Below are 12,178 nucleotides of genomic sequence, written 5' to 3'. Positions count from 1 at the left end.
CTTCTGCCAGGGCATCAACCTCTAGAAGCTTGCACAGGGATGGAACTTGGGAGTTCAAAACTCAGATGAACTTGGAAGCAGAGCCACCTAATTTCTGAGAAGGCAAATATGAATCTGCATCAAGGGTGGGTCTGCCAAGCACAACACGAGGATCATCAACCACAAACCACTTCTTTCAGTCTGCTCAGCTAGGATGGTTAGTTCCAGGATTTGCCAAAGTGTCAGCAGTAATTGAGTAAAACTGATGGTAAGAAAATTTTCTGCTCTGTGAAGTTCCATGAGAAATAAGCTGATATTGTTAGAACTTGCATTTGAGCCTCTTATAAAGTATTGCATTTCTGTTTCAGAGATTGCAATGTTTTTTTTAAAAAATTACCAAAATAATGACATGTAAGTGTTCAGCTCTATGTTGTTGCTTTTGTCTGGTTCAACAGACATTGATGAATGCAGAACTTCGAGCTACCTGTGTCAGTATCAGTGTGTAAACGAACCTGGGAAATTCTCATGTATGTGCCCCCAAGGATACCAGGTGGTGAGAGGTAGAACATGTCAGGGTAAGTTTATCGTTTTCAGATCTGTTAAGTTTTAACCAAGAAAAACAGGGAGGAAGTATTGGAATCTCTACCACAGACTCTCGTTTTTTACAATTTGAGCTCTTTTTTCCCCTGTTGGTCATGAGACATGCACACCTCATAAAGAGGATATTCAGTGTTATCTTTCTTTGAAATTTAAAGTAATAATTTTTTTCTTAAAATAGAAATAATTTTAATAAAATATGAATATGCCTTCTAGATAGCCTACATAATTCCTATGATATACATCCTCTAATCATCCACCAAAAATTATTCAATTATTAAAATATTTCACCATGAATTTCAGTGTAGAACATAAGCTTAATGTGTGGTTAGGTGTACCTCAAAAAGATCTCAATTCTCTAAAACATTAGGATTATAAACTGGATAGTAATACGTGTTGACAAAATCAGCATCATGTGTATTAAAATGTGCCTGAATTCTTCAGTCAAAAAAAGAAACTATTAATCCAAAAATAGCTAATGTCTTTCGATCCAGTTTTAAAATAAATATTCAGGTGATCTTCATAGTGACATATAGGTAGAAGATGCAGCTCCCTACATAGGATAATTTCAGAATTTCTCTGAAAGATTTGAAAATCCTGGAAAATTTGGTACAAACACATGTTTATATAAATAAGTGAAAAAAAATGACTGAATTTGAAGACACAAAATCTGTTGAAGACCCAACTATATGACATTCTATCTATACAATTTTAACAAATTATCAGACTTCTCTGAGCCTGAACTTTCTCATTTGGAAAAGGGAGTTGAGGGAATGAAATGGAATAATACACAGAAAAACTATAAGATATAAAGCCTGGAAAATTCAAGATGTTTTTATGAAATTTACCTAGCAATATAAATGACCTAGCAAATTTTTTCTAAAAGGACAGTAAAATTCTGCTAAGAAAAGAAAATATCTAGGAAAGGAGATAAGATTCTTAGTCTGCATCATGATTTTGCAGGGAAATATTAACTCACAGGAACATCTATTACCTGATTCTTTATAGCATGCATGTGATTATTCAACTAGAATCTAACCACAAAACATGAGTATAATCAGAATGTAGTTCATTACACAAGTAACATCTTTCTACCCCTTTCAAGGTTACTAGAGACTCTGTAATGTTAATTGTGGAAAAACATTGCATTTCAAAGGTTTTATTTTCTGAACTCTAATTGAGACTTTTAACATGAATATTACATGCAGGAAAATGTTAGCCAGAGGGTTATCTTAACCAATTTCCCTGGAGCCCTTCAAACAAATATCTATGTGTTTTTTAAATCAAAAAGTGGACTTGATACCCAGCAAAAGACAGAAACAAGTTAACACTCAGTTACCTGCCTACTTTATTTATATGGAAACATTTGTATCTGTTATGATGAAAGGTGAAATGCAGTGGAATTGCAAATAAGGGATTCATCAGTGTTATATCTTGAAGAATATTTGTTAAACTAAAACATTTTTTGTGACAGAGACCATTCTTTTAAGATATAAAACAACTGGTTTACCCCACTGAAAGCATCCCTTCCCAACAGTCCACAGGTTAAATTAATACCAAAAGAGTTTCGATTCCCCTAAAAAGTTTATTTGGGGGATGAAGTAACTGTTCTCATTTCCACAGTCTTGCAAAAATGAAAACTCTCTGTGTATGTGCTGGTTGGTGTGGGGAGGGAAAGGGACAGTGGTGAGGAAGAGAAACAGAGAGAGAGAATACTCAGATACACAGACACACTCATGAAATATTTTAATACTATTAATCATTTCTGAAAAACCTTCCAAAATGATTAAGGAGCTGATTATGCTAGGCTGTAAATTACTGGAAGTAATAAATAAAATTACTACATAAAGTTTCCTTTTGCCACTTTTGAACTCCATATAACAAACCAGTCCTGTAGTTAAGCAGCATCTTTATTTTTCAAAAAAGTGAAAAATATTGAAAGAACAAGTCAGCTATGATTTCTTCTGAGGAATCTAAGTTCTTTCTTTAGCCACAGCCAGTCCAAAAGAAGATACTTTTTGTAACTGACTCTTGGAAACTGCATGGCTTTTCCAGTCTCCTCTTGGGTTCCAGATAGCTCTTGCCAGTTTGGAAGCTAAAAGAAAGTTTTTTTTTCTCCAAAGACAAAGAATGGAATTATTCTCATTTAGAGGATGCTGTACCTTGTGGTGGAAAGATGCCTGTCACTATCTGTTTACACTTGGGTCAGCCACTTAACCCTGATTTGTTTTTCCTTCATGCCCAATAGAGATATCTTTCTCACAATCCCCACATGTTGTGTGAAGAACAACTTAATTCAGTTTCAGTCAGTCAGTCAGTTCAGTCGCTCAGTCGTGTCCAACTCTTTGCGACCCCATGAACCACAGCACGCCAGGCCTCCCTGTCCATCACCAACTCCCTGAGTTTACCCAAACTCATGTCCATTGAGTCAGTGATGCCATCCAACCATCTCATCCTCTGTCATCCCCTTCTCCTCCTACCCTCAATCTTTCCCAGCATCAGGATCTTTTCAAATGAGTCAGCTCTTCACATCAGGTGGCCAAAATATTGGAGTTTCAGCTTCAACATCAGTCCTTCCAATGAACACCCAGAACTGATCTCCTTTAGGATGGACTGGTTGGATCTCCTTGTAATCCAAGGGACTCTCAAGAGTCTTCTCCAACACAACAGTTCAAAAGCATCAATTCTTTGGTGCTCAGCTTTCTTTATAGTCCAACTCTCACATTCAGTTTAATATTTGCTAAAATCCAGGTGCCTCCAGTGCATTCATGCTATGTGAAAAGGGATAAAAAGATGTACACGATGGTGCTTACCCTCCAGGAATTTACAAGCTAATAGAAGGATTGAAACAAACATGCAGATTTCAATAATGCAAAGCAGAAACCAATAAAGGCCCCAAAAGAGGAAAAATGAGATATAAGAATTCAGAGAGAAGAAAGAGATCACATCCCAGCAACTGTGCTATGACTGCCTTGTTAATAAGAATTCAGTAAATTATTTATGGAATACGTAAATTAATGAATGAAAATATCTGATTGTGTGGAAGGAATGATTCAGAAAAGACTTATATTGGATAAAATCTTATCATTATTTAAGTGTAAAGAGAGGCACACATAAGGATGTGCATATTAATGTAATTTTTGTCATTGTTGTAAATGTAATGGTTCTCTGGAGAAACTGTTCTCTCAGATGTCATCTGGAAACTCTTGATTCACAAATCTAAACTCAGTCTTTGTCCATTCTGACCTTTCCACAACCCTCCTTCTTGAGACTCTCTCTCTCTATTCTGACCTCCTTGAACATTTTCCTGGGTTGCTTCTCACTGCTGACAGCCCCTTCCTTAATTCCTCTTCTTCCCCATGATCTTTAAATAGCCACATTCTATGGGCTTCCCTGGTAGCTCAGCTGATAAAGAATCTGCCTGCAATGCAGGAGACCCCGGTTTGATTTCTTGTTCGGGAAGATCTGCTGGAGAAGGGATAGGCCACCCACTCTAGTATTCTTGGGCTTCCCTTGTGGCTCAGCTGGTAAAGAATCTTCCCACAATGTGGGAGACCTGGGTTCAATCCCTGAGTTGGGGAGATCCCCTGGTGGAGGGAACGGCTACTCACTCCAGTACTCTGGCCTGGAGAATTCCATGGATTGTATAGTCCATGGGGTTGCAAAGTCAGACACAACCGAGCGACTTTCACTTTCGCATGCTGGAATGCTTCATAGCTTCATTTCCGTTCCTGTAAACAGCTTCCTAAGGACAGTGTAACCCACTCCCAGAGCACCAACTATCCAGCAGCATGCTACAACTTACTGAAACCACATTCTAGCTTTTCCCTCTCTTCAAGCTCCTGAGCCTGACAACAAACTACCATCTCCAGTTTTTGTTTGCTGCTTTCTCACACTGGAAGGCCCTCCCCACCTCCATGATAAAAATCCTATCTAACCACCACCTTTTCTAGGCCAAGTTGAGAGGGCTCCTCCTTCCTTCAGCCTTCCCTAATCCCCCAAGAAGTGGTGTCTTTCACTTTTATTTAAGCAGTCAATGGCCTAGAATTTGGCTTTGAATTCAACAGATGAATAATAGAGGCTTGATAAAATACGATGAAATGACACATATTAATCTGTCGAGAATGGTTTCACTACGTCTGTTCTGAATCAAATGCAATGAATTCAGGTCCCACCAAGTTTTAGGCCTAAAATCAAATTAAACAGTCCAGATTCTCATATACCTCCTTCTGGTGGCAAACTCGCATCTGCCACTTAGGCAATTTACTTATATCAGTAAACTCTTTGACTCTGCATCTCTACAGATATAAATGAGTGTGAGACCACAAATGAATGTCGGGAAGATGAAATGTGTTGGAATTATCATGGCGGCTTCCGTTGTTACCCACGAAATCCTTGTCAAGATCCCTATGTTCTAACATCAGAGAAGTAAGAAAAACCAGAACTTTTGAAACTGAGAATCTTCTGATTTTACCAAGCCTAACAGTGAATACTTTTGTCTCTGCAGCCGATGTGTTTGCCCAGTTTCAAACGCAATGTGCAGAGAACTTCCTCAATCCATCGTCTACAAATACATGAGCATTCGATCTGATAGGTCTGTACCATCAGACATCTTCCAAATACAGGCTACAACCATTTATGCCAACACTATCAACACTTTTCGGATTAAATCGGGAAATGAAAATGGAGAGTTCTACCTAAGAGTAAGTATCCTGAGGGCAACCTTAGCTGAGAATGGTTCAAGTTTGTTGTTGTTTGATAGTAATTCACTTGGAAAGAAAGCCAACATTTAAAGAGTTTTTATGTGCAGGCATTGTGTAAGGCCTTCCTGTATGCATTATCTCATAATCCTCTTGGTAGTATTGATACTTGGTAAGATTAATATTTATCTCCATATTTTACAGAAAAGTGAGACCCAGGGAGATGAAATAGCTTCTCTAAATTCACTCAGATAAAAATTATAGACTCTAACAGAGTTATATGTGACCACCAAAACACAAGCCCGCCTGCATGCGTGCGCACACACACACACACACTAAATAGATACTACAAATCAGTGATAGCTATTTAATTGGACATATAAAAACTAATTCCTACAGAACTTTTCAAAAACCCTGAATTCCTTATTGTTACATTCACAAGATTATTTACATTTGCACCAAAACTAAGACCCAGAAGTATCTAAGAAGTGGCCTCAACCTCCCACCCTTGTACCATGTATACAACCAATAAGTTGTACCATTCTTGCAAATTTCCAGGAAGGCAATGTGAGGTCACCTTTATGTTTTCCTTTTCTTTCATTGCCTATATTAAACCTTTCTCTGAATTCTGCCATTTTTCTCTTCACAGTGTCCCCTGTGTTATCTTTGCTTCCTCATGTCCCTGACTCTCTTCCTTTAAACTGTCTCTTAGCTCCTCTCTAATCCCTCCAGGGGTTTCCCAGCAGATCTTCCTGACTCCAATGTCTCAGCAGTCCAGCCCCCCTGCAAAATCTTAGCAAGTTCATTTTAGGTTAAAATTTTGACATTTTAAATATGGCTCACCACTTCATGTGAAAATGATGGCACCCCACCAACCAGTTTGCAGGGTTACGGTAACTGTTTCATGTTAAGGATGTTATTCATCCAGTTACAATTTTCTCAAAACTCCTTTGGGCACTCTTCATTTTTAATCGAATTTTAAGGTCAATATTTCATTTTGAGAATATGAAAAGTAAATTGGGAAATTCATCCTTGTGGTAGAGTTTACAGATTTTTAATGTTTACACGTTTATCCTGTTCTTTGATATATTAAGTTCCCTTCCAGCTCCAGAATTATGTGATTCTGTTTCTTTGCCAGTAAATTAGAAATGATTAATTTCTCATGACCAACTTCTGAAGAGAAAAACCCAACCCAAATACAATCTGTTACTATTCTTTTTTCTAATAACTAAAAATAAACTTATTTAACATTTGCTGCTTTAAATTTGAGATACACTAGATATTTATAAGAAATTTACTTTAAAGGAACTTCACACAGTTCAAATAATAACAATTTCATAATTTTATCCCAAAGAAATCACATTATTTGTAACCCATAGCAACAAAATAGGTTCATCTTAAAATCTGCTTTAAAAATAATTTTCCATTTGGAACTCTTAGGTATAATTTAAGAAAAAAAATTTCCTAGGAGTATCAACAAATAGTTATGCAAAGTTCCTGCATGTTTTTTTAATAAACATGGCACTATTAAAGTTTTATGATTCATATCAATGCACTTATCAACTTGATATTGTCAAATATAAACACAGTATTTTTCTCAAGTAAAATCCCTTTTAACGAATGATATAAAATATTGTCAACTTTTATAATCCCAGAGTTAAATACTATTTGAAAACCAAAAAGAAGCATTTAAAATAAAAAGATATTTCAAGACTACTTCTTATCACATAATTCAAAAAGTCATTGTATCAAATCCTACAAAATGTCTTCACTGAAATTCCACTTGTGCTGAGGCCATTTACAATCAGCAGGCATTAATTAAACACTTATTATATGCTCAGTTCCATCCCAGGTGTATGTAATACACAGTTCCTTATATCAAAGAGCTTTAAATATTACTTTGTGGCATAGTTAACACCTATGAAAACAGCAGCAGTGTTTAATTGTGTTTAATTCCATGGTATAAGACATCAAAGAATTAGGAGTCTTCTTGATAAGGATGAGACTGGACCTTAAACTTGAAAGAATCTGAGGGATATAGGATTTTATTTATATTCCTTTTGGGAGAATACTGAGAAAATCTTCCTTAGAAAAGTGAACACATTAGAAAGAAGTAATACACGAAATTGAAGGTAGAATACCATCCTTCACCCACACCAACCAATATCTGTCCTCCCTCACTGAGACTTATTTTTGTTCATAACCCCTAGCACCACCTTCCATAATATTTATTTGTCTGTGTCACCTACTACAGTGTGAGGACAATGAGCAGAGACATTGTCTATCTGTTCACTTTTCCATGTACAGCACATAGAATGAATGGTACCTGGCATTTTGCAGGTGCTCAAAAATATTTTTAAATGAATGAATTAATTCAATCAACACCTTCAAGGTATCACTGTTACCTATAAAGGCAAGTACCATGCTAAGTTCTAGAAATAGAGCAGTGATATAACCAAACGAGTTTTGGCCCCAGTAGGGCTTACGGTCAAGACATTGAACAAGTGTTCACAAGTGTGCTGAATGTTTCAACTGAACATGGCAAATTCCTCATGAATACACTACATGTCCACCCCAACCAAGATAGCAGTGGTCTGGGAGCTTCCTGGAAGTAGATTTAAACTAAAGACCAGCAGTTAGAGACTAGCAAATGGAAGGAATAAAAAGCAAACAAGTTGATCTACAACTCCAGGTGCTATAGTCAGAGTGATTTGAGAGAAGCCTGGAGAGATGAGCAGGGCCTATATCACATAATGCATGACAGACCATACTAAGGGTTTCAAGAAGAGGAGTTGCTATCAGATTTTCATTAAAAAAAGAAAGAAAGAAACCCTGGCTACACTGTAGAGCCTGGATTGAAGTGGAGCAAAAATGAAATGGAGAGACCAGTAATTCAAAAGATGGGGGTCTAGGGTGATAGCAGTGTGTCCAAAAGAAGTGGACAGATTTATGATAATATACAAAGAACTACATGACTTGGTGAGCCGTTTTTTATGGGGAGGTGAAGGGGGGTGAAACATCATGGATAACCTCCAAGTTTCTGTCTTGAGCAACAGTAGATGGTGGGACCATTTACTGAGATAAGGAAGGAGTTAGTATGGAGGGGAAGCCAAGGAGTTCAGTTTGGACACATGGAGTACTGGTTGCCTTGAGACTTCCAGGTAAATCTGAGTAACGTATTGGATATGTGGGCTTGGAATTCATAGTATAGACTTTAAAGTCACTGGCAGATTTGTCATACTTGAAGCCATGGCTATGGATGAGCTCACTCAGGGAGTGTGTAGGGAGTAGGTAAGATTCAATTCACTCAGAATTGGGCACTATTATAGTCATCCGGACCTTAGCCTACAAATGACATGGGGGCCATGTCATCTCCGATGAACTTCAGCTTCATGTCACTCTGCCACCACCCTATAGCCAAATGATGGACACTTTTATCATTCAGAACAGTTCCACACTGGAAGCTTAGTCTCCAGTGATCCCCTCAGGGACCGATTCTCCTCTTTCATGCCCTCACTTTACCCTCAAAGTGATGTTAGTCCTCTGACCCCTCATCCCCCATTTTCTCACAGCCTACAGCTTCTTGGTGGACCCCTGAACTACTGTCATCAGCACCTCCACTCCTTGTCCAGCAACCCTAGATCAATCACATAATCCATATCTATTTTCATACCCACCTCGTCAGCACAGATTGTTAATATTTTAAATCTTCAGATGTGTCCTCAGTATGCTCAACAATCCTCTTACTTCCTTTGTTTCTTTCTGTTCCTTCTCTTCAGTCGCTGATTGCAAATGTCCCCATACTCTTTAAGTACTTCAGTTCAGTTGCTCAGTCATGTCCAACTCTTTGCAACCCCATGAACTGCAGCATACCAGGTCTCCCAGTCCATCACCAACTCCTGGAGCTTGCTCAAATTCATGTCCATGGAGTCACCCTCTATTTTCAGTAGGTGAACTCACCTCCTGCTCTTCTGAAACCACTGAAACCAACAGTCATGAATTATTTGAACTTATCATCCTATCCCTTGCAAATTTAACTCCATGTGTCCCCCTTCTATCCTTCTTGGCCAACTCACCCCTGTATTCTTCATTCCATTTCCTTTGGGAACTTACCCTATTAAATTCTAATATACCTCCTACATATCCAACTTGTTTTCCCTCTAGATGTTGCCTCCTCTCTCTGTTCTCCCTTCCTAGCCAAGGTTCTTAAAGCATAGTCTGTAATCACAGTCTCTACTTTCTCACTTCCTAGTTACTCTTCCGCCTTCTATTCCCACTACCTTACTGAAATTGCTCTGGAAAAAAAAGCCACCAACAGCATCCATACTGCTATATTCAGGGGCATTTTTCAATTCTAGTCACCCTCATCCTCCCCTGCTCTACTGGGCACTTCTTGCTGTTCATCTGTTTTCTACTTAATTATCTATTTCTTCTCAGCTTCCTTCGATGGTTTCTCTTCTGCCCATCCTTAAATGTTGGCCTCTCCTGGACCCATTATTATCATGTGTACATTTTCTCCCTTGGTTTAATGTCCATCTGTTGAAGTGACTGTGTTCCCCAGGTAGTGCTAGTATTAAAGAACCCGCCTGCCAATTCAAGAGACATGAGAGACTCGGGTTCCATCCCTGGGTCGGGAAGATACCCTGGAGGAAGGCATGGCAACCCACTCCAGTGTGCTTGCCTGGAGAATCCCATGGACAGAAGAGCCTGGCAGGCTACAGTCCATAGGGTCACAAAGGGTCGGACACAACTGAAGCAACTTAGCGTGCACACAATTGAAGTGACAGCGAAAGTCCTAACCCACTGTTTCTATCCCTGCCCTCCTCTTGGCATCCAGATCCACACATCTACCTGCCTGCCTGTCCAAACTGATCTCTCTGGAGTCTCCAGTACCCATCATATTGTGCATCAAAATGAAACTGCATCCATTTCTCTAGAACATCCTTCTTTACAAAACTCCCAATTATTCTCAGTGACTGTCCTCAAGCAATCAAAGGCCTTCCCTTAATGCTTCAGAGTCCCTCTCTTTTTCCCTGTGTGTATACACCTCTATATGGACTTCCCTGGTGGCTCAAATGGTACAGAATCTGCCTGCAATGCAAGAGACCCAAGTTTAATCCCTGGGTCTGAAAGACCCCCTAGAGAAGGGAATAGCAACCCACTGCAGTATTCTTGCCTGCAAAATTCCATGGACAGAGAAGCCTATCAGACTGCAGCCCACGGGGTCAGATACGATTGAGCAACTAACACATACACATACATATGCCTCTATGTATCTTCATGTAACCCTGCATATCCCCACATATCTTAGCATTTGCCACATTCTATTGAAACTATTTATATATCTCTTCACCTATTAGAATATAAACAGATCCACAATGGTGAGAAGTGAAAGGTGACAACTTTTTTTATCAGTCCAAAAAATATCAGATTCTCACATAAACTGCAGTCTCTATAATGAGTCATTCTCACTTGAACTGCAGTCTCTTATTGATATAAAGTGAAGTCGCTCAGTCATGTCTGACTCTTTGAGACCCCATGGACTGTAGCCTTCTCCGTCCATAGGATTTTCCAGGCAAGAGTTCTGGAGTAGGTTGCCATTTCCTTCTCCAAAATATTTCTTTGAGCCCCTTTTTCTGGGGGAGTGGCAAGAATACTGGAGTGGGTTGCCATTCCCTTCTCCAGGAGATCTTCTTGACCCAGGGATTGAACCCAGGTCTCCCACATTGTAGGCAAACGCTTTACCCCATCTGAGCCACCAGGGAAGTCTTATTGATATAACTACTCAATAAAAGTGAAGAGAAAAATTAACACAGAGAGATGAAAGAAAACAAAGAACTATCAAAAAAACATGTCCCTATATCTGAAACTAATGACTGTGTGGACAAGAGACAAGATTCAAGAAGGATTATAACCAAGAATGGACTAAGTAGTGACTTTAATCCTACCTCAGAATTCTTCCCCTAATTCTTATAAGGAAGTGTATTCACAAATAATAGAAACTCCAACAGAGGAAAAATTATTCTCTCACTCCCTCATTTTTCTTTCATTTTAGCAAACAAGTCCTGTAAGTGCAATGCTTGTGCTGGTGAAGTCGCTATCAGGACCAAGAGAATATATAGTGGACCTGGAGATGCTGACAGTCAACAGTATAGGAACCTTCCGCACTAGTTCAGTGTTAAGATTGACAATAATAGTGGGGCCATTTTCATTTTAGTGTTTTTAAAGAGTCCACTGTAGGCATTTAAACCAGCCAAAGAATATTGTTATCTTAAAGCACTATTTTATTTATAGACATATCTAGTTCATCTACATCTATATACTGTACACTCATGAATAATTCAAACAATTACACCATGGTATAAAGTGGGCATTTAATCTGTAAAGATTCAAAGGTTGTCTTTCTTACTGTATGTAAATTAGACATTAATCCACTAAACTGGTCTTCTTCAAGAGAGCTAAGCATACTCTTTCTAGTGAAACTTGGATTCTTTTCTGGAAAAGTGGGACCACGCAATGATTGTCTTCTGTGGTGCTTAAGGAAACTTACCACATTTCCACTGACAGTCTCATAAGGAGACAGCCACATTGAACAGCATGCAAGTTCAAGAATGAGATTTTAACTGCTTTGTAAGAAAATGGAAAAAGTCAATAAAGATATATTTCTTTAGAAAATGAGGATATTTGTGTTGGTTTTTACTTTTATGATCAGTCTAAATGTAGTTGTTTATTACATAGTAATAAATCACTATCACATAGTATAGTAGTTTCTATATTTTACATTTTTTCAGAAATTTTTGTTATGATTATAAACAAAAACAGCAAGCAAAATTCCCACAATGAATAAGATATCCCCTAGAAAATTATTATATTGAGAAATCTATGGGGAGGAGATGAGAAAA

At 38.3% G+C, this 12,178-nt stretch overlaps 1 protein-coding gene across 2 annotated transcripts in view; it reads left to right on the top strand.

Moving 5' to 3' along the window:
* EFEMP1 (EGF containing fibulin extracellular matrix protein 1) overlaps positions 1–11,954 on the top strand; it is a 70,117-nt gene extending 58,163 nt beyond the window's left edge. For both annotated transcript variants that reach the window (XM_043468603.1, XM_043468604.1), the window contains exons 8-11: positions 435–554; positions 4,881–5,004; positions 5,084–5,279; positions 11,332–11,954. In XM_043468603.1, coding sequence (XP_043324538.1) covers positions 435–554; positions 4,881–5,004; positions 5,084–5,279; positions 11,332–11,493 — 602 coding nt within the window. In that variant the 3' untranslated portion in view covers positions 11,494–11,954. The remainder of the gene's footprint in view (positions 1–434; positions 555–4,880; positions 5,005–5,083; positions 5,280–11,331) is intronic.
* The last annotated feature ends 224 nt before the right edge of the window (positions 11,955–12,178 follow it).

This window comes from Cervus canadensis, chromosome 5, assembly GCF_019320065.1.
Source record: "Cervus canadensis isolate Bull #8, Minnesota chromosome 5, ASM1932006v1, whole genome shotgun sequence".
Taxonomy (NCBI): Eukaryota; Metazoa; Chordata; class Mammalia; order Artiodactyla; family Cervidae; genus Cervus; species Cervus canadensis.
The sequence above is the reverse complement of the archived record's forward strand: the minus strand, read 5'-3'. Positions and strand labels throughout refer to the sequence as shown.